The 24,071-nt window shown below is 38.5% G+C and overlaps 1 protein-coding gene across 1 annotated transcript in view; it reads right to left on the bottom strand.

The window, feature by feature from the left end:
• Positions 1 to 24,071, bottom strand: part of KIF5A (kinesin family member 5A) — a 189,366-nt gene that overhangs the window by 70,278 nt on the left and 95,017 nt on the right. Inside the window, 7 exon segments of the mRNA XM_053708192.1 lie at positions 4,447 to 4,515; positions 4,616 to 4,791; positions 5,220 to 5,368; positions 6,350 to 6,498; positions 13,963 to 14,067; positions 15,403 to 15,527; positions 18,744 to 18,831. Coding sequence (XP_053564167.1) covers positions 4,447 to 4,515; positions 4,616 to 4,791; positions 5,220 to 5,368; positions 6,350 to 6,498; positions 13,963 to 14,067; positions 15,403 to 15,527; positions 18,744 to 18,831 — 861 coding nt within the window.

Below are 24,071 nucleotides of genomic sequence, written 5' to 3'. Positions count from 1 at the left end.
TCCGCCGACGTGGAACCTCCTTCTTCACCGACGGACTACGACGAATGAAGGCTCCTTTAAGGGACGTCATCCAAGATGGCATCCCCTCAATTCCGATTGGCTGATAGGATTCTATCAGCCAATCGGAATTAAGGTAGGAAAATTCTGATTGGCTGATGGAATCAGCCAATCAGATTGAGCTCGCATTCTATTGGCTGTTCCGATCAGCCAATAGAATGCAAGCTCAATCTGATTGGCTGATTGGATCAGCCAATCGGATTGAACTTGAATCTGATTGGCTGATTCCATCAGCCAATCAGAATTTTCCTACCTTAATTCCGATTGGCTGATAGAATCCTATCAGCCAATCGGAATTGAGGGGACGCCATCTTGGATGACGTCCCTTAAAGGAGCCTTCATTCGTCGTAGTCCTTCGGTGAAGAAGGAGGTTCCGCGTCGGCAGAAGGAAGATTCAAGACCCGGCTTGGAAGATGACTTCGCCCGGATAGAAGACCTCTTCAGCGCCTCTTTGAAGATGACATCGGCCGGATCGAAGACTTTTCTTCAGCGCCGCCTGGATGATGACTTCATCGGATGGAAGATTTCTTCAGCGCCGCTTGGAGGATTAACTTCTTCCGCTCCGGATGTCCACTTCGGTTCCATCGGTGGCTCGGCTGAGTGAAGACGACTAAAGGTAGGATGATCTTCAGGGGATTAGTGTTAGGTTTTTGTAAGGGGGGTTGGGGTTAGATTTGGGGTATGTGGGTGGTGGGTTTTAATGTTGGGGGGGGTTGTATTTTTCTTTTACAGGCAAAAGAGCTGTTTTCTTTGGGGCATGCCCCCACAAATGGCCCTTTTATTTTGGGGGGTTTGTTATTTTATTAGGGGGCTTAGATTAGGTGTAAGTAGCTTAAAATTGTTGTAATATTTTTAACATGTTTGGAACTTATTTTTTTATTTTTTGTAACTTAGCTTTTTTTATTTTTTGTACTTTAGTTAGTTTATGTAATTGTATTTAATTGTAGTTATTTGTAGGTAGTTTATTTAATTAATTTAATGATAGTGTAGTATTAGGTTTAATTGTAACTTAGGTTAGGATTTATTTTACAGGTAATTTTGTATTTCTTTTAGCTAGGTAGTTATTAAATAGTTAATAACTATTTAATAACTATTCTAACTAGCTCAAATAAATACAAAGTTAGCTGTAAAATAAATATAAATCCTAAGATAGCTACAATATAATTATTAATTATATTGTAGCTATCTTAGTGTTTATTTTACAGGTAAGTATTTATTTTTAAATAGGAATAATTTATTAAAGTATAGTGTAGTGTTAGGTGTAATTGTAACTTAGGTTAGGATTTATTTTACAGGTAAATTTCAGTTTATTTTAGCTAGGTAAGCTATTAAATAGTTAATAACTATTTAATAGCTATTGTACCTAGTTAAAATAAATTGAAAGGTGCCTGTAAAATAAAAATAAATCCTAAAATAGCTAGAATATAATTATTATTTATATTGTAGCTATATTAGGGTTTATTTTAAAGGTAAGTATTTAGTTTTAAATAGGATTCATTTAGTTAATAAGAGTTAATTAATTTAGATTTATTTAATTAATATTTAAGTTAGGGGGGCATAAGGGTTAGGGTTAGACTTAGGTTTAGGGGTTAATGATTTTATTACAGTGGCGGCGGCGTAGTGGGGGGCAGGATAGGGGTTAATAAATTTATTATAGGTGGCGACGGTGTAGGGGGGGCAGGATAGGGGTTAATAAATTTATTATAGGTGGCGACGGTGTAGGGGGGGCAGGATAGGGGTTAATACATTTAATATAGGTTGCGGCGGGTTCAGGGAGCGGCGGTTTAGGGGTTAATACATTTATTATAGTTGCGGTGGGCTCCGGGAGCGGCGGTTTAGGGGTTAATATGTATAGAGTAGCTTGCGGTGGGCTCCGGGAGCGGCGGTTTAAGGGGTAATAACTTTATTTAGTTGCGGCGGTGTAGGGGGGGACAGATTAGTGGTGTTTAGACTCGGGGTACATGTTAGGGTGTTAGGTGCAGACAGCTTCCATAGAAATCAATGGGATGTCTGTCAGCAGCGAACTTGTACTTTCGCTATGGTCAGACTCCCATTGATTCCTATGGGATCCGCCGCCTCCAGGGGTGGCGGTTTGAAAACCAGGTACGCTGGGCCGTAAAATTGCCGAGCGTACCTGCTAGTTTTTTGATAACTAGCAAAAGTAGTGAGAATGTGCCGCACTTGTGTGCGGAACATCTGGAGTGACGTAAGAATCGATCTGTGTCGGACTGAGTCCGGCGGATCGAAGCTTACGTCACAAAATTCTACTTTTGCCGGTCTCGAGCCTTTGATAACTAAGGCGTATCAGCCTCGCCACAAATACGCTGCGGAATTCCAGCGTATTTGAGGTTGACGGCTTGATAACTAGGCCCCTTTATGTCACTCCTGGCGTAAAAATTCAAGCAGCCGGGTTTAGGTTTTCAATGGGGTTTAGGTCTGGAGAATGGGATTAAGTCTTGATCTGATGGTCCTCCATCCACACCTTGATTAACCTGGCTGTGTGGCATGGAGCATTGGGGAACAGTGTCAGAGCAGAAGGAAGCAAGTTTTCTTCCAGATAACCTTGTATATAACCAGGATAACCTTGTGTGTGTATATATATATATATATATATTCATATGGATAAGAAAATACTTGTTTTTCCCACAGGTTGAATCACTGCTGATCAGTGGCAAAAAACACAAAACGGCTGTAATGGGATAGTCCTGAATCACTGTTCTAACCCTAGCTAAAAGCTGTGTGTACACAACAATGTTGTGGCTAAAAGGGAATCTGTCTATAACTAGATTGAAGTAAAAATGTGAGGCATTGTATATTAATTTGCATATCTTACCCAGAAGGACGCATTAATCAAGCCACGTACAAGGTTATCCTGGAAGAAAACTTGCTTCCTTCTGCTCTGAGAATGTTCCCAAATGCTCCATGCCACACAGCCAGGCCAAACAAGATGTGGATGGAGGACCATCAGATCAAGACCCAATCCCAATCTCCAGACCTTAAAGCCATTGAAAACCTAAACCGAGCTGCTTGAATTTTTACGCCAGGAGTGGCATAAAGTCACCCAACAGCATTGTGAAAGACTGGTGAAGAGCATGCCAAGAAGCTAAACGACAATATTATATAGTAGTTTATAGAAAAAATACCTGGGACCCTAAAACCGCCACACAATGCAAGCTTTCAAGTCCAAACAAACTGGGAACAAGGGAAGGGTGCACAGGCATATGTAATCACCCTAGACATATACAAAACACGGAAGGGAACTGCACTCTCATACCGGACCGGGTACACATCCTATGACCCTGCAACATGCTCAGCCCTGGGTGCCACTGGCTTTTAAATCTTAGCTGAGAGCTTGTAAGTGAGTAAAACAGCCACACAGCCCCTTGTCTGAAGGCTCGCCGGAAACAGAAGTTATGAAGCAGCGGTCTAAAGAACACTGCGCAATAACTTGTCTGCCTATGGCGGACAGAAATCAACCCTATCGAATATGATCGGGTTGATTGACACCCCCTGCTAGCGGCCGACTGGCCTCGAATTTGCAGGGGGTGGCATTGCACAAGCAGATTACAAGAACTGCTGGTGCAATGATAAATGCCGACAGCATATGCTGTCGGCATTTATCAATCTGCAGTGGACATGATCCACTACATTGTATCATGTACGCTTGCACGTTAATAAATATACCATTTAGTCTTGAAAATGAAACTGACAAGGAAAAACTTTATGAACTTAATATTTATAGCTTAAAGAAGAGAAAAGAGAGGGTTGATATGATAGAATCCTTGCGGGGAGATTTAATAAGCAGCGGATGCTCATCAGAAACATAAGTTAAGAAGCAGCGGGCAATCAGATACGATTGGGATGATTGACACCCCCTGCTAGTGACCGATTGGCTGCGAATGTGCAGGAAGCGGCATTGCATAAGCGTTTCACCAGAATGTCAGGCGGACATGATTCGCTACAGTGAATCATGTCCACTCGACATTAAATAAATTGACCCCTTGGGATTCAATAAGGATCTGTAACAAGGGGTTATGATATAAACTGGAGAGAAATCAGGCTAAAGAGTAACCTGCATGAATACTTTTTTTTTACAGAAAGGGTGGCTGATTCATGTGATAGATTTGCATTCAATGTGATAGGGACAAATACAGTAGGAAAATGTAAGAATGCTTGGGAAATGCATAAATGCTTTCCTAAGAATTCATTACACTTCGGATAGAAATATGTTTATTATCTGTTTATCTGCTGTCAAAATCAATGATTCTATGAAACATTCCCTACCACATCTTTCCTTTTTTCGAGGCAGCAGCTCATTAAGCATAATGTTTTATTTAAATCCATAGGACAAAGATCATGCTGAAATATGGCAAAAACATCAGACATTACCTCCTCTTGATCCAGCATCTGCTGGTTCAGCTTTTCAACAAGTTGACTCTGCTGGTTGATTTCATCATCCTGCATCAGGAAATGAGAATAAAATACTTTTAAAATACCAACGAATCTGAGACACAGGCATTTCAATGATTGTCTTTTCAAAGCTTGTGATAATCCACACCTTGTCATCCATCTGCTTGTACATTTTACGGATCTCCTCCTCATACTTTCGCCTTTCTTCCTCTGAGATGCGGATAACTATTGATGAATTGTTATCGTTGACTGGGGTCTCATCACAGGTATCCTGGGTAATCTGCTCATCATCATTTAGCTGCTCCGTTTCAGGAACATTCTCTCCTGCAAGTTGTGTCAGGTTTGTATATAAGAGAAATGATACAACTATACATGAAGCATCCTAATATTGTTTACTGCAATACTAAAGTTAGTGGGCATTGTCTTGACTATAAGCTAAGGCTATATGAGTAAATCTATTTAGCTAAATATAATCAGGATAAAAAACATATCTGTTTTAATTAAATGTAATCATTTTTAACATGCACCAGTAAATGTATCGATTGTGACTCTTACTGCCATAATGTTAGTTTGATTTATAAACATTTTTAATTATCTGTAAATAACAAATATGATTTAATGTTTCTTTAAGGAAGGAAATGTTAGTAAAGAATAAAAGATGTTTTTAAGTAAAGCAAACATTTTACATCACCTCAGTCTGTGGGTGAAGTGTCTTACAGGTAAACACCTACCAGTAGTTTGTTCTTTCTCACCATTTCTCCAGCGACTAAGCTCAGCCTCCAGTTTTTGTACGGTGTCCTTAAGAGTCTTGTTCTTCTCTTTCTCCTTCTCATATTTCTTCTTCCATTGCTCTGCTGTCAGTTCCAGATTGACTGATGCTGTGTTCTTGATGGTCTTAGCTCTGTAAACAACAAACCAATATACTTGAGGAGACATGTCTACATTGTATTTCTTTATGATATGACCTATAGTAGACTCAAACAGAATTCTCTTTCTTCTAGATGAATTTGGATGCTTGTGTAACCTATTTACATTATCATAAATGGTAAGAAAGTATTGTATATTAACTCCTTTAAAGCACTACACAGACGTTTGCTGCATCCTTCTCTAGTAGAAAAAAAATTGTATAGAAAAATAAATGATGTGTTTTATGCATATTAAATTGGGCCTTAGTCAAGTTCATGTTTTGTAATTTGATACAATGTTGAAAAGAAATGATTTTAAGGCTATCAATGTGTGATAGAAGTTACGCTATGAAAATACAGACAGATTAAAACTGCATAATCCACTTTTAGTGGAACCGACAGTGATCACAGACTTATATGGACAGTGGACTTTGTAGTTAACAAAATAGACCACTCTACATTAACATTTTATTTTGTTGACTAACAATTCCATAACACATTAATTATTTTTTTAAACAAATCTAAGAAAATAATGTTTTGCTGCCCCCTTGTCAAACAGCCACTACTAGGGTAGTATATCACTGACCATGTGTGCATATCATTAAACTGTGGTACAATTATGCACTGCTGACATAGCCCAGTTTCAAAACGTGGGTGGGTGGTAGTATATGAAGGGAAAGTAAAAAAAAAAACTGCTGTATTACTGTACAGTAATTAATATTCTAATATCATAAAGCAACCTTTATTTTTATATTGGGTAATTAATAACATGTAGCTGATAAGACTAATAATATAAATTTGAACTCTATTTTACTTAAAAATAGAGAAATTGAAGTTGAATAATGTGTAATTGACCACAATGATTTCACAATGTTTACTTTTAGTGTTTAAAAAATCCCTGTACATATGTTTTATGTTTAAATGTGACACCTTAAACTGTCTGACCTTCAGTTATTGTCTACAGATGATTAAAGTACCTCTGGCCAAACATCAGGGTTGACTTGGTTTCTGCATCATTGTAATTGGATGGAGAGCAACAGATGAACATGGTTGTCCTGCAGTTCCCCCCTAAAGAATCCTGGAGAATTCGAGTCATCTTGCTATCTCTATAGGGAACGTAACTTTTCTAAATATGCAAAACATAAAATGTGTCTGTAAGCAATCATTCTTAGTTGTTATCCAGCGCAAATATATGAAATATTACAGTCATAAAATCACAGTGGGCAACAATGTACTAAAATCTATTAAAGGAACACGAAACTCTATTTTTTTCTTTCATAACTCAGAAAAAATTTAAATAAAAAAAAAATAATAATTATGACTTACCAGATAATTTCCTTTCCTTCGATACAGGAAGAGTCCACAGCTGCATTCATTACTTTTGGGAATACAGAACCTGGCAACCAGGAGGAGGCAAAGACACCCCTGCCAAAGGCTTAAATATATCCCCCACTTCCCTCATCTCCCAGTCATTCTGTCGAGGGAACAAGGAACAGTAGGATAAATATCAGGGTGAAAAAGGTGCCAGAAGATCAATAATATAAATGTAGGGCTGCCCCCTGGAGAGCACGGACGGGAGCTGTGAACTCTCCCTGTATCGAAGGAAAGGAAATTATTTGTTGTCATAATTTTTGTTTTCCTTCTAAATACAGGGAGAGTCCACAGCTGCATTCATTACTTACCCAAGCTATAGAGGACACTGAATGCTAACGGGGAGGGGGGGTAACAAGAAGGCGGCCAATCTGCGGGCACCACAGTCTGAAAATAATTTCCCAACTCCCAAAAACTGCTTCAACAGCAGCAAAAGACCCAAAAAGGAGCAGGACCAAGTAACTGCCCAACAATTAGGACTGTAAGAGCCCACATCAGAGATGAGAGTCCCGCTGAATACGTGGTCAGACGAAGAAACACTCCACCCTGGACACAACAAGGGGAACAACCAAAACTCCCAACACTGTACCCTTCCATAGGAAGAACACATAAACAAAGAAAAAGCTAAAGAGACTGAGAGGACCTCAAAGTACGATCCCAGACAAAAAGGGGAGAGAAGCCCCTGCAGAACCCGAAGAAAAAGTCTCCTTAGAAAGAAGACCCAGGAAGGTGGATAACCCGACTGCGAGAGATACTAGAACCTGGATAGATATTCCAGAAACTTGCGAGCACACATTTAAGGTGCAAGCAGCTGGTTTCAAACTGCAGACCTTCCACTTGCTAGACAGCTAAGCTGGCTAAACGTAACAGGTCAAGGAGTAGACAAATTCAAGGACCATATGCTGCATCGATACAATGAACCGATGCAATCCTAGACAAGCAATCTGAAGTCCTGACGGACAAAATTTGAACACAATTGCCTGACTGCCGGCCGCGTTATAGCAACAAGAAACGAACACCAAGGTTCATGACCTCAGAAAGGAACAGAAACAGGTAACTAGATCTGTTTAGGAGCCCACATGTCTGGGCAGAAGCGACAGGTGAGACCACCCGTAACCGCACATCTGTTAGACAGCCAGGTTAACCCTCAGGCTAAGAATTAGCCGTCCTATCAAGAACTGGCTAATAACCCTTTCTCCAAGACACCCTGGAAGGCCCAGAGAGAACCTCAAGAAGAAAATAAAATCATAGAGGACCAGCACCCCCCACCAACCAAGGATGGGAAGGCCATCAACCAAAAAAGGGAAATGAGGGACCAGCTACCAGCTGAGGAAAGGACTGACACCCTTTCATGATACATCAAAATACCAAGGGCAAAGACCCTGTCCAAACTTCATAATAAGGAGCACAAAAAAGGAGCACCAGGACCCTGATACTCACCCCTGACAGACTGAATCAACCCAGAGAAGTCAAAGGGAACAAAGAAGAATAAACTTCCCCCTCACTGAAGGATCCAGAGAGCTACGTAAGAATCCTTGACCACGATCCCCTAAAGGATAAGACTAGGATAGGCACAAACACCCAGACCTAGATCGGATCCCACCAAAGGTACAGATCCATCAAAGGACACACCAAAGAAGAGTCCCTTTCAGAAAAACGTAACTGAAAAACTCAGAAGACCAGGTCCTCTGAGTAGAAAGAGTGACCGAAGACTTCAAAGAGAAAACAGAAGGAAACCTAGAGACACTCTACCACATCCATGGAAGAGATAAGCCAAACTGCCCTAGTAGATCAAAGGTATTTCCCGGATAGAAAAAGATATACTGTAGACAGGTGACCGGTGCAGCCTAACCAGAATCTCTGAAATCTGGAATAGATAGCAACATGTCAAGCCGAAAAATGGACTGTTAACATCCCCAACCCACAGTACCAACGAAGGACTGAAGGAAAACAGCAGGGCAAGCCTATAGAGTATTTTAACTCCAAAGGCCTAGGAGACTTCCTGTCTGAAATCAAACAGAATCAAGAACCACCCAGGAGCCTAAATCAGCTGCAGCTGGGTTCAAAATCCCAATCCTCTGGTTGTTGGGTGGATGAGCTATTCACCGGACCAATAGAGCTTGCCCCCAGGAACTCCATTCCAAAACCAACTGGAAGGGACAAGAGAGATTATTTAAAACTCCTAGCAGGCGATGGAGAAACCAGAACCACCAAAAATAGGATCACCAGAACCCAAGGGAAACAGGATACTGTATAGAACCCCCTAGATTCCAGAAAGCTAGGATCAGAACAAGGTTATGAAACCAATACAGTTCCTAAGACCCAGATTTCCTCAACATGATGATAGGAAAATATCCATCCCCCTGAGAAAAAGAGAGAATCGTATATATTGACCCTCAAGAGGAAGAAAAAATAAGTTCTACACAGAGAGCATAGCAAGCCAAAGAGAACCCCTATGGAGCACCAATAGAGGGGGAAATTACACCCCTGTGAAAAGGAACCGGGAAAAAGACTACAAAAAGTCCCCCGTACTCCCCTCCTCAAGAGAGGCCAAATTTAGTTCCTAACAAAAGCTGCCACCGCAGAATTCAAACTCCAAGTCACAGTTTTGTAAAGCAGGGAATTAACTCGTAGGCCACTTGGACTGCATATGATCCAATATAAGACGCCCAACCAAGACGATATAACCAGGACCAGCCTGACCTCCAGGATAGAAGGGCTTCCTCTGGACCGAAAACAACCTCTTGAGAGAGGAAAGAAGAGAGGTAACTAGTACCCAAACAGGACCAGCCTGCTAGTCATGATACAACATATCTGTACCAACCGCAAAAGAACAGAGAAAACTATACCCAACCAGGACCATCCCGATATAAAGGATACAACATATCTGTTGAAGGATCAAATGGAAAATTCAAAATTTCTAGCAGTGCCAGAAAACTGAGAATAATAAACAGAAACATAGAAGCTTAACTATAGTCTCTGACATATCGAGGGAACACCCCGACCAGAGACAACCTTTTTTTTTTTAAAGAACTTCCATCAATCGCGACATACAAACCGCTAATACCAGAATCCCAGAGCGAAAAGTCTTCCTAAGAAGAGCTTCAACATAATCTCACGCTCAAAAAATAACAAATAAAAACTTATCCTAACTGGATTAGAAAAGAAAATAGGCAAGCGTACACAAGAGATAGCTCAAGGGAAAGTTAAACCGTCAGGAACCGCCCCGTCATGCGACACAATTCATCAAGAGCTCTGAACTGGGAATCTGATACAAAAACAAAGAATAACAATAGAAAGAAGATAAGGAATAGGATCACCATCCCTCCAGTCGTCTAAACAAGCTCGCTAGCTGAATCAGCAGACTGAGATTCAGTTGACGGATCAGAAATAGGATCCTCCAACATTGCCAAAACGTCTCTCAGAAGTACACGTAGGTGAGCCATTCTAAATTTAAAAGCAAAATTCACCTCCGTCGGAGCATCCGGGTTCTCTGACCCTAGAGGTAGCACTGCTGAATCCACAGAGGACACCGAATCCCCAGAAGACTGAGCAGATACCAAAGTCCTCTTACATCCCGGACCTTGGGCAGGATTACATGGATTAAGTCTTCGCTTGCACGTAGCAGGAAGATGCAAATGAGAAATGGCCATACGAAACCATGCAGTAACCTCTGGTGGAAAAATGCCTCCTTCAGGAGGAGTAACGGTTTGCGGGGCAACCACCTGTGTAGGAACAGAAGATGTTAGGGAACACACCTCACGGGATGCTGAATCCTCAGAGGCAGATGGCTTATTGGTCTCTAAAGTTCCAACATGGGAAGATGAGAACACTCTATTGCGGCATACGGAACATAATTGAGAGGGCTGGGTTACCCAGGCCTCCTCACAATAAACACAGATATCAAAATCTGAATCAGAGGAAATCTCCTCAAACATATCAGAATCCTCCATAACTTGACTAAGTAGATTATGGTCAAAAAACAACTGGCACCTTACACCCTCAATGGCTGGGGCACTCACCACCTCCTATAACCCAGACAGGTAGAGAAAACGGATCCTCTCCGCAGTTGCACGGTCAGGAATAAGGAAATGGGAAACAAAAACGTGACCACACTCGGTCACGTGGTGCAACGTGCGGGATTCACTCCCGCTAAGAAAAAGGCGCCAGTTCATAAAACTGCACAGCTCGAAAATAACCTGTGAGCCCCAAATGTCACTACACAAGAGCAGTCAAAATCACATAACAAACATGATTACAGCCCCCACTGTTCAATAACCCCCTCCATAAAGATAAAGGAGTCCAACTGAGACCCTGTCTTCTAACGTTACAAGCATGTAAAAACTGAAACGATTTTACCGAAATCTATGCCGTGGAACAGCAACACGGTCCTTCAGGTTTGACAGATGGTAGCAGCGCTTCTGACATGGACTTGAGTGCAGAAAAGCAGGCAGCAAAACTCGTCAACGCTGATTGCTTATGGAGCTGTTAATATGAGTCGGGATGGTTTCGCAGAAAGACTCTCACTGCATCTCCGGACTCTAACTGTCATCAATGCACTCACTGAGAGGCTGACAATACTACTTAAAACTCCAGTCCAATCTCAAAGAGTACTACCCTCCATAAGAGACTACTCCATAATCTTCCGACACTTCTCTGCCAACCTCATGTGACGAAAGGCAAAGAATGACTGGCGGATGAGGGAAGTGGGGGAGGTATTTAAGCCTTTGGCTGGGGTGTCTTTGCCTCCTCCTGGTGGCCAGGTTCTGTATTCCCAAAAGTAATGAATGCAGCTGTGGACTCTCCCTGTATTTAGAAAGAAAATGCTTTGTTGAAGAGCAGGTAGGCGGGCTCAGTAGCCTTTTCACTGTTTTGCAAGAATGTTTTTATAATACATTTGGAAGAACACTAGATGCCTGACAACAGTGTTTTCACAAACTGTTGCCATACAATACATCAACCATGTGCACACTGTCTACTTAGATGTGCTCTTCACCAAAAAAAAATATATGTATATAATGAAAATAAAGCAAAATTGATCATAGAAGTAAATTGGAAAACATTTCAAGTTGTATGCTCTATCTGAATCATTAAAGAAAATTGCAGAGTTTTCCTTTACGGATGTCTAGTTGGTTTAATCTGGAAGGGACTTATTTACATTTAAATGATATGTTTGGTGAATTCTTACTTTAACATATCTCAAATATGGTTTCATAATTAAGTGGGCATTTTACTGTTTCTCATGATTATAAAATGTTGAATACAAATAAATTTGCCTAGAGAACATATAGGGGCCTATCTATCAAGCTCCGTACGGAGCTTGAGGGCCCGTGTTTCTGGCGAGCCTGCAGGCTCACCAGAAACACCAGTTATAAAGCAGCGGTCTAAAGACCGCTGCTCCATAACCCTGTCCGCCTGCTCTGATGAGTGGCGAACAGAAATCGCCAGAATTCAACCCGATCGTACTGACACCCCCTGCTGGCAGCCAATTGGCAGCGAGTCTGCAGGGGGCAGCGTTGCACCAGCAGCTCTTGTGAGCTGCTGGTGCAATGCTGAATACGGAGAGCGTATTGCTCTCCGCATTCAGCAATGTCTGTCGGACCTGATCCGCACTGTCGGATCAGGTCCGACAGACATTTCATAAATAAGCCTCATAGGGATATTATTGCCAAAAATAAAATTACGATAAAAATTTGGTGGAGTCTATACAAAAATAGTATACTAAAAAGTTATATTTGTTTAGAATATTGTTGAGAATTTCTACAACATGTGCTGGGATATATAGTATATTTCTTTAATAACACAGGTGTACTTTCTCATAGAACAAATTAATGTTTCTGCCTATTATTTTTGTCAGCCAAGGATCAAGATTAATTATTTTATTTACATTACAAAGTCTTCTTTATTATTCTTTGCTTAATTAACAAGTAGATAAAACTATACGTTTTCAAAGAGGCGTAAATAGAAACCACAGGGCCCAGGTGCAAAAATCTAAGAAGGTCCCCCCCAGCCCTTCAAAAAAAAAAAATTTGATTCAAATTTTTTTTAACATTTAACACAGTAAAAAAATGTGAATCAGATTGCATGTCTGCAAAAGGAGGTACCCTGTGCCCACCGTCTGTGAGATGGTCTGACCCCCTATTACTGTATATAGTGACACTGTTTAACCCACCAGTACTGTATATAGTGAGTCAGTGACACAGTCTGTAGTCTGCCGGTGAGATGGCTGGCCTGACCCTACCCGCCCCAATACTTTATAAAGTGACCACAGTAGTCTGTGATAGTCCAGCCCCCCGTACTGTATATAGTGGTACTGTATAGTGACACTGTTTACCCCCCTCCCCCCATGCTGTAGTAACAAGGTCTGTAGTTTGCTGGCTCCACAAACATACACACACACACATACACACATACATGCATAAATACACACACAGTCACATACATACATACACACATACAGACAACAAATGGTTCTAATATGAGAGTGAAGACATTACTTTGGAGTCAATCCCAACGCTGTCCATAAGAAGTCAATAGCCAGAAGAAAACCCCTGGCTACATATGAGGAAAAACAGATTGTACATTCTTCCTGCAGAATGTTGATTGCGCTAATGCAAAAACAAGGTCATAAGCCATCAGAATTGCAGAGCAAATACAGTTGACTAAAGAGACTTTGGAAGCTCCCTTGCCGTTTTTTTACAGAGATGTTCAGGTAATATTTTCTAGTCAGCCTTTTACAGATATTCTGCATCACTTTCAATGATTCAACATTTCGGTAGTATGTCCCTTTAATGGAAAATGCAATTATTTGAGACATTTCACCATGGAGCTTTCTACACCAGGGATTTACCTTGTTACATATATTTAATTGTTGCTTTTCTGTGCTTCCTTGATAAAAATAAATTAAAATAAATCTGCACCACTATTTTGGTATGATTCAAGCTGTAACAGGGATGCTAATATGCACCAGTCCTGTTGCATATAGATGAACGTGATTGTGATTTAGCCTTCTGTGACTGTATATTATATAAGCTGCTCCTTGTTATATTTATCCTGTTATGTTGCAGAAAATTATATTTTTTACAAAAACATTTAGTAATTTAACTTAGATACAAAACACAAACACATTGCTAATTATATGTTCTGGGTCTTGTTAATTTGGGTTATTTACTGATTTATCTGGACAATAAAATTGTCAGTAGGGTTTGAGGTTTCTTACCACTCCTTCGGCCAGGGCAGATATGACATTCCCCAAGGCAGACAGAGACTTGTTGATGTTCTTAGCCTCATCTAAAACTGCACCTTCAGCTCCAGTTTTGCTAACCTGGGCGTATAAAAAGAAATGAATATGACAAACTCAACCTAACACAGAGGGCCAATATTGTATTGATACATTAAAGGGATACTAAACCCACATTTTTATTTATTTCATGATTAAGATAGAACATGCAATTTAAACAACTTTCTCTTTTACTCCTATTATCAATTTTTCTTTGTCTTCTTGCTTTCTTTATTTAAAAAAGCAGGAATATAAACTTAAGAGCCGGACTATTTTTGGTTCAGCACCTGGGTAGCGCTTGCTGATTGGTAGCTAAATGTAGCAAACCAATCAGCAAGCGCTACCCAGGTGCTGAACCAAAAATGGTCCGGCTCTTAAGTTTACATTCCTGCCTTTTCACATAAAGATAGCAGGAGAATAAAGTAAAGTTGATAATAGGAATAAATTAGAAAGTTGCTTAAAATTGCATGTTCTATCTGAACTATATATATATATATATATATATATATATATATATATATATATATATATAAATATATATATATAAAAAAAAATTGGGTTTAGTATCCCTTTAAGTCCACATTTCAATATTTTAAAATGATACAGAATGAGTAGTAATACATTCAACCAAACATTTTTATAGGAGGTTAGTCTTACCAATTAAAACACATATATTAATAAGGCCAAAAAAAACCACTCCTGAAATATAATCTGTTATGTGTTCTACTTTTACTGCTAAGATACATGGTAAAGTAAATATAGTCTTACTGGTTGGTTAACATTAGTGTGTAACACTTGTTTTATATATTCCATATACCTATATTTACAATGGGATGTGCAGAGCATTAATACTCAATGTATTTTGTGTCAATCAAATATGGGTTAGCACGCACGTTAATCAAGCAATAATCTTTTTTTTATGCGTCCAGAACCCATGTAGTAAGTGTTTGCGTGAGTATCTGCACTTACAAACACAATTCTATTTGTCTGGGAGTGTTGAAAATGTACATCATTGTAAGTACATTTGCATGTTTGCTAATTTAGAAAGTCACCAAAATGTACTTTAATTGGTCATTTTACACTAGTGTGGTCTTCTGGGTACATTATTTGTGATCAAATAATTGTTTTAGTGTTAACACAATGTATGATGCTCACGTTTTATGCGCACATGGAAAAGCAGTGCTTTGGTTATGTGATTCAAGTGCATACAACAAATCCGTGTTAAATTCATGAATTTAGCATTAAAAATTCACTTCACTAACCTTTTAAAGCTTTAAAATGTGATCTGGCCCATAGTTTTTAGTTTTGTGTTATTCCTAATGCTTACAGATTTGAGGGCATATAACGTTACATTGAAGCGCTGTTGGCTAACACTCTAACCTTTTCACTGCCAGCCAAGTCAACCAAATAGAGCTTTCCACTTAGCTTCTGCTCAGTCTCTACATTCTCCTGTTTGATATTGATGAGAAAAATACTATGGCTTCTGGAACTGTGCTCATTCATATCTGGAATAGAAGTAAATGAAATGGTGAGACAGGGAATGTGGTTCCTTAAATTGATAGAGAAGTGTTGTATTAAGCAAAGAGATACAGAGACAACCAATATACATAAATAAACTAAAATGATGGAAAGTAGTGTGGAGCGGATATTTTATTGACAAGATTCGTTTCCATTTGAAAATATTAAGTTACCAAAGAAAAAATAAAGAAGCAGGAAATCTATTTTGAAAAATACATAATGGTGCAAATTACTTAATGGAAGAAAATAAGAAACATGCAAAATGGAACAACCTGAAATATAGAAATACTGAGAAGAATATAAGGAATATAATTGTCACCAAAGAGGATCTCTGGCCTAAAGAGGTAGAATGGACTTTTTTCAGTTTATGGAGATTTTACAAAACTCATTTGGTTTTAGAGAGCTTGAACTATTCTAGCTATTTGGCTTTCAGTTGGGATAGGAACATCAGGAGGACATCTTGAAGTTTGTTGCAATTGGAATTGTTTTTCCTTTCTTTTCTCTCTCTCTTTGATTCTAAACCCATTTGGTATTTCTGTATTTTCAATATATAGACAAAATTATATCAGAGAGAGAATATAGTCTACAGAGCTGTCTGAAATATATTTATGGAAATATTTTATGTATTTCTTGTGTTATGTTATTGATAAATATAGTTGGACAGTTATTTTAGAAGATAGTTGGCTTCATTTGACCATGAGCCAGTTGTATTAGATGTACACAGCATGTTTTGGATCCATTGCTCTAATTTCCCTTAGCTATGTTATTGGTAGGTTTATGTATTGTTATTTCTTTACTGAATATTCTATTCTTTTTTGATTACGAGTTAATTTATGTTGATGATGTAATATTTTAAAAGTCAGTGTCCTATGTCAATGTCCTCCAGTCATACATTTTTGTTCCTAAGTACCCCAATTGCAGAGTGTAAGTACCCCAATTTCAGCATGTAAATATTATTGATCAATCTCTCATATGAGAAATAAGATACAATTATGCATATCCCATAATTTGAAACCATAACATTTTTGGTGTTTACTATCCCTTTAAAATATTTTTTTATTTTTACTGAACTCATCAAATCTTTGAAAATATTAAAACAAATAATAATGAAAACCACAAACAGCACACATAGGGGTTAATTTATCATATGTCGAGCAGACATGATTCAATATATCGAATCATGTCCACTCGACATTGCTAAATGCAGACAGCATACACTGTCTGCATTTATCATTGCACAAGCATTTCTGGTGAAATGCTTGTGCAATGCCGCCCCGTGCTCACTGGTGGCCAATCGGCCTCTAGCAGGGGATGCCAATCATCCTGATCGTATTGGATCAGAATGATTTCAATCTGCCACCTAAAAGCTGACCGCTGCTTCTTAACTTCCGTTTCATTTGAGCCTGAAACGATGGGCCTCCGAAGCAGCGTTCACTGGTCATAAATAGAGCCCATAGGCTACATTTAAGAAGTGAGCACCTTTGGCTGCAGAATTACATGAGTGATTGACAGCGTGCAAACAGGGGGGGGGGCGGCTTGTGCAATGATAAATGCGGGCAGTCAGGGCCAGCTCAACCATGGGACCAAGTGGGTCCAATGGCCCAGGCGGCACTCGACAGTGGGCAGCACTTCTGTGAGATCCAGACGGACTGCTCCTAAACTCTGTATCCTCTTGAGGAGGAAGCACTCGCAACTTGACACAGCAGGCGGCAGCAGCATAACAGCGGGGTCCAGATGGCTGATCGCATCATCATGCTATACCTGCTGCCTGCAAGGCCAGCTGTGCACAGTTATAGTGTATTTCAGTAGTGGGACAGCTGCCTTAGCCCTGCCCACCAATTGATTACCCACACAGTCCAACCAAAGCACCGCACCGCTATAGGCCTGTGGCTCTGTCTTTAACCCCAAAAGTTTATGGCAGACAGTCAGGCACACAGTGGTGCAGTGTAGATTTGCGTAGTCCACTTGATGCAGAAAGCCGCACAGCATATGGTTACAACCTGCACGTGGGCTTCTGTTGAGAGGGGTGGGCGGTAGTTGGCAGAGGTGAGCTGCCACTCTGATTGCAAGCGATGCAATTCCTAAGCGTTAAGTAAGTTAGTGATTGTACTTGTATAATCAATAATGTAGCAGTGTCTGCAGTTAACAGTGCTTAATAACATTTTAAAAATATATGTTTCAAAGTTTAATACCTGCACACAGGTTGTAAATAGTTCAGTGCGGGGTCACGGGGGGGCGGGGTCACAGGGGGGCCGTCATTTTGATCTTGGACCCAGGCAGCACAATGTCTTGAGCCAGCCCTGCGGGCAGTGTATTGTGCATGTTTCATACAGTATATTTGGCTTATTTTTCTGTGAACCACTCTTTTGTTCACTTTACCTTGCACATTTTACTGCGGTGCAAATTACTTGCAATATTTTACTGTGACATTTTATTTTGCACCTGACCCTGTGATCTTTATTCACAGTAATATACTTTAGCTGGCCCTTTCTCAGTGGCACATTTTATAGGTTTTCTCAACTCCTTTTATTAAATGGAGCCAGACTTTAAAGATTCTCCAACTTGAGCACAGGTGAGTCAGTCACAGTGAGGGAGCAGCTGACCAGTCCTGACAGGGAAATATTCACAATATGTCCTGTTAGTTAGAAAAAAACTACTGCTTTTTGTTATTTAATGAATGTTTACTTTAGCAGCAGCATGGCAAACAAATAATGAAAGTACAAGGCTTGGGGTACCAATGCTACTAGTGTAGGGGTACATGTATCACAGGTTGAGATATTACACACTAATCTCACACACAGTGAATGTTTTCCATACAATAGTATAGGATTGGTGAGACTAGAGAGGATTGACAGGACTGTTAGGGTATCTACCCCAGTAACTGAAAAATAAATGCCTATGAATTATAAAGTAGTAATACATATTAAAGAAAAATGATTATGAAAGCTACACACATATATCACTTGTGATTTCCTCACAGGCCTATGTTCAGCTCAAGATCGCAAGTGAATTGCCCCTCCAGTGCTGACTTTAACTATGTGTTTACGGTTTAACCTCTTTTTAGTGGTTCAACATATAGTTAAATGCAGGCAATAAGGTCATAAAAAATGCTCTAATACAGAGGGAGTATTAAGTAACAAAAATACAACAAATTGAGAAAAAAGAAAAAAAAGGAAACAGATCATTTCCTATGCAAATCTCACTTGTCACAGCCACGTGCCGATTGGACTTTCCTTCATCAATCACATCCAGGATCTCCTCAGGACTGGAGACAAAGCGCTCAGTGCAGCCCTGCACAAAAATATGGATTAAATAGCAAGTCAAGAATTTATGTACAATACAAGGCCTAGGTTCATTCAAACAAAACAGAAGCTCTTAACAAGACCAATGCCTTTTTTTTTTCTTTTTAATATCCAGGTTTTTTTAATGAAATTGAATCTGGAGCCCTACATAGTCAGAACAAATATAAAGCTTCATATAAATATGCCACCTAGTACATGGCACCACAAAAACATACTTTTTCTTCCAGTAACTATAATTGGGTTTTACACGTCTATTAAAGTAATTTATGTCACATATAAATAATGGTAAAACAGATAATAAAAATAAAATTCTGACATGAATAAAACAATTTTTTTTAGGTACATATTGGTAATCTATCTTATAATGACTGGAAAGACTCATTGGGCTAGATTCATAGACACTTGTAAGGCTATTGAGGGGCCACTTAGTAAAGGCGAGGTCATGTTTGAAATGTATTAAGGCGCACCTCACCTATTTTTTCCAGCGATTAATGTGTACAGTTGGGATAAAAAAACAATAATTATAACTGCATACCTTAGGAAACATGATTGTTAAATGGAATATGGGAATTTGTAATTGTAAACTATTCACATGGGTGTTTTATTAAGGTGAAGAAATCTTACTGCATAAAATGAGTTGCATCTCAGAAACCATGCATGGGTGAATGGGGAGCAGGCATGGGCATCCAGGTGTGTTCTATAGACGCGGCCTAAACCTCATTCAAGAGAATGTGAAATTCATACTATATTGCCCTGTGAAGTATCTTGTGCCTTGGTCAGTTGTCACGGTTGTCTTATTTTATATTTTTCTTTCATTTCTCACTAACTGTTTTTAAGTTTTCTTTTGAGTATTCGTTAGAGTGCAATGTTTCAATAAGTCTTATTTTCTATGATTAATTCTGTTGTGTAGTAATGTTTTTAAAGATGTTTTTATGATGATGGTATCTTTTATAGAGGGACTTGTTCTATGTGGCAGTAATTTAACTGATACAAGATAGATGCAGCTCCCATAAAAGGGACACTGAGCCCAAATTTTTTCTTTCATGATTCAGATAGAGCATGCAATTGTAAGCCACTTTCTAATTTATTCCTATTATCAATTTTTCTTTGTTCTTTGCTATCTTTATTTTAAAAGAAGACATCTAAGCTTTTGTTTTTTATTCAGAACTTTGGACAGCACTTTTTTATTGGTGAATGAGTTTATCCACCAATCAGCAAGAACAACCCAGGTTGATTACCAAAAATGGGCCGGCATCTAAACTTACTTTCTTGCATTTCCAATAAAGATACCAAGAGAATGAAGAAAATTTGATAATATGAGCAAATTAGAAAGTTGCTTAAAATGTCATGCTCTATCTGAATCACGAAAGAAAAAATTTGGGTACAGTGTCCCTTTAATTATTATGTAGTAGATTGAGTAACACATGGCTGTAACAAGGAGGAGAGAAAAAGTCTCTTGGAAATCTCCAATTTTCAAGTTGCAAACTTGCTATGAGTCTTTTCAGAAAGATATCTATTGTACAAACAGGTTTTATTGTGTATAGGCCTTTGACTAGATTCTAGGGACAATAAACACTTAATACATTCATGCACCTCCCTCTAATTTTTCACTGCAGGTATCTAAATAAGTTTTGATGCCCATGTGCAACTGGAATGCAGTGAAAGCTAGATGCTTAGAAAATGTATTTACTTTTTAAATCCCTCTAAAGCTGCAAGATCTGCAGGTTCTGGGAGATCCCTTTCAGAACTGAAATAAAGTTATAAACATATAATAGGCTATGCAGGTCACGTAGGGTATTCTTTGTGCAGGCATTTTAATCAATTAAGTTTCAGGTGAAGGTCTTAAAAGAATAGAAAAAAGCTCTCTCACTTTTCAATCCAAGGAAGAACGTGTCTTTTAGTCTCACAATTGAAAAGCCTGCAAAACCAAATAGCTATAAGCATTTTAGGTTAATGAGTATTTACCTTTCACAGTGAACAAAAGAGTTACTTGACTAGACCTTTACTGTAACCTTAAGAGGTGTGAATGGGCTATTGTATCAGTCAGTTTCGGGTAACCTCACAATTTTGAAAACAAGTACTTTACATATGAAAAAGGCCTTTTCTGGGGGATTTCTGTAGGAAAGGTGTTCACAGCAGTGCGCTTTAAACAAACAAATCGATTTTGCATTGTAATCACCCATGAAACTCGATGACCAATTTGTGCAGAAATCAAAAAGACATTTTGGGAGCAAATCACAGATAGAGTAATCAATCCCTTAATTGTTTTCTTCAAAATAAGAGAATTTTTTAAATATATTTTTAGTGTCAGTGAGACCATGAGAAAGCTCACAACTTGAAGATGAAGAATACAAAGCCCATTTTTTTTGTATGGGACTGAATATTCAGACACTTTTCTTTATGATTCTAGGAGTAACATTGAGTTACTAGTGTCATTGACTTGTGACTTATATTGAATAGCCCATCTAGCTCATTGATTCTTCAATTAACCTTTTAACTGCCAGAAATAGCTTTAAATCGTTACATAGCAATGTGTTCCAGCTTTTTATAACTGTCAGGTTGTTAAATCCCAAAACAAAACTTAATATTAATAAATATATAATAGGAGAAAACTACATATCTATCTACCTATCCTCTGTAATAAACAAGTATACTCCAGTCCGCCCACTAAGATACAACAATGACCTACTCCTTGCATCCGTGACTATCACCTCCTCTCATGCTAGACTGCAGGACTTCTGTCGTGCAGCACCTACCCTCTGGAACACTCTCCCTCGTGCTGTCAGGCTTTGCCCTAATCTTTCTTCCTTTAAATGCTCCCTGAATACTTTTCTGTTCAGGGAAGCCTACCAACCAACTCAGTAATAAATTAATTTCACTTACCTAACATTTCCCTCATCTAACTCTGCATTAACATCTTTCTCAATCTTGCAGTCCTCACCTCCTGTTTCCCAACCTCCTACCCTTCTAGATTGTAAATTCCCACGGGAATAGGGCCCTCAATTCCTCCTGTATGTGTTTGTAAATTATGTCCTGTCTCTTACAAGTTTTATATCATTGTTGTATTTAAATGAATTGTATACATGGACAGCGCTGCAGAATATGATGGCTCTTGATAAATAAAGTATAATAATAATAATAATAATACATTTAAAAAAAAATTGAGGTGCTTTTTGCCCAGAATAATTTTTTTTTGCAAATCATTGAGTGAAGCTACATAATGGCAATCCAATTACATGCTACCCCTAGAGTCCACGTAATGATACTAAGTGCTTTGCATCAATATCCTGCAGTAGAAACGCAGCCTGTGATCAGCCCTGGATATTGTTGGGTTTTAGTGCCAGACTAATCTGTGTACCTGCAAGCCTTTAGAATAAAACTATGAACCGGGTTTGTGTTGTGATTTTAATAGTGGTCCATTAACATTTCAATGTAGTCATAAGCGGCTGTTCCTATAATACATGTATAATCTGCTGTCAAATCAAGTAACCAATTAACAATTCTTTATTTGTATGATTAGGTGGATATATGCTTTTTTTATTATGTTAACTTAAATATTGGTTGGTGTGTTGCCTGATTAGAATTGTGTTTGGTATGCATTTATACAATGACAAAACTACCAAAATATTTTCACAAATAAGAAGAAATGATCCCATCTTATTCGCTTCAGTTAATCTATTTATATTTACAGTACAACCCCAAGCAGATGTAGAAAATGTTATAAAATGTTAGTGCATTTTATTTTTACAATATTGCTTATTTATAACTGTGTATGTATCCTCTCCAAAGAGGTTACACACATAATTTCATAGCAACAATAAACTAGTGGGAGCTAGCTGACAAGAGGCATATTTTGTTGCCACCAATCAGCAGCTAGCTTTCAGTAGTGATGAATGCTTTTCCACAAAGGATATGAAAAGAACAAAGTAAATGTGGTAATTGGAGTTAATTGGAAAGGTTTGATCTTTTCATTTGCATGCTCTATATAATTTATGAATGTTTAATTTTGTTTTTCATGTCCCTTTAATGGGGCAATAAACTATTTCCTGTCATCCAATTGAAAGAGCTGTATCTAAACATGTTGAATTTTTGTTCCTAAAAACAATGTGAAGAAAAATATTTTATCTTATAACTTGCTGTGAATACTGCTGTTTTGTATGGATGACAGAAAATGTTGAGTAGTGTTTCTAGATTTTCTTGCTTTCCTACCTAACAAACACGACTTTACCACTACATGTTATTATAAACTGAAATAAAATAGAACAAAATATTGGATTAATTTTATAACCATTTGAGAGAATTATATTATTTACACAAACTATTATAGAAGAAATTGTATCCATAAGGAACATCATGAACAGACACAAATGGAGCCCTTTCAACTAGGATAATCTGTAGTGCGGAAATTGGCCTTTGATATCTTAAAAGCTGCTCTGAAATAGGATAAACTGCCTGAGTTGTAATCTGCAATTGCTTTTTCATTTATAATAGTACAAGAAATGAGGTCTAACACTAGTAGCAGTGAAAGGATTAACCCAGAAAACGAAGCCTGGTTAGTATTTTCTGCCTAACGCTGGTCGGACAAGAACAAGTAATCCCCCAACAATGTCTACCAATTCCCTGTTAGAGCTGCCTCACAACACTGGTTTACACATATCTTAGGCAGCACTTTCATTGTTATACTAGCAAGGTGTTTAAACAGCTTTTTGCTTCAGTACAGCTTTGATGTAGTTCTGAAATGCATGTGATACCTCATATTCATTTTCTATGTCAACTACCTCCTTATAGGGACAGTTAATACTTTGAGATTATATTATAAAATGTTTTATTATGTGAAAAAACTTTGCAAAATACTTTCATAATTTATTTTGTCCCCCTTTCCTGTAATTTAAAGGGACAGTCTAGTATAAATTAAACTTTCATTATTCAGATAGGACTTTTAATTTTAATCAACTTTCCAATTTACTTTTATCATCAAATTTGCTTTTTTCTAAGCCTTTGAGGGCTGCCTCTTATCACATGCTTTTTAAATCTCTTTTCAACACAAAGAGACAGAAAGTACACGTGGGCCATATAGATAACACTGTGTTCAGGCACAGGGGGTTATTTAAGATTTAGCACAAAACAATGCTAAACTTAAGACAATAGATAATAAACAGTCACAGTCATGTGATCAGGGGGCTGGAAGAAGGTTCCTAGATACAAGGTAATCACTGAGGTAAAAAGTAT

The sequence above is a fragment of the Bombina bombina genome, chromosome 3 (genome assembly GCF_027579735.1).
Source record: "Bombina bombina isolate aBomBom1 chromosome 3, aBomBom1.pri, whole genome shotgun sequence".
NCBI lineage: Eukaryota > Metazoa > Chordata > Amphibia > Anura > Bombinatoridae > Bombina > Bombina bombina.
The sequence above is the reverse complement of the archived record's forward strand: the minus strand, read 5'-3'. Positions and strand labels throughout refer to the sequence as shown.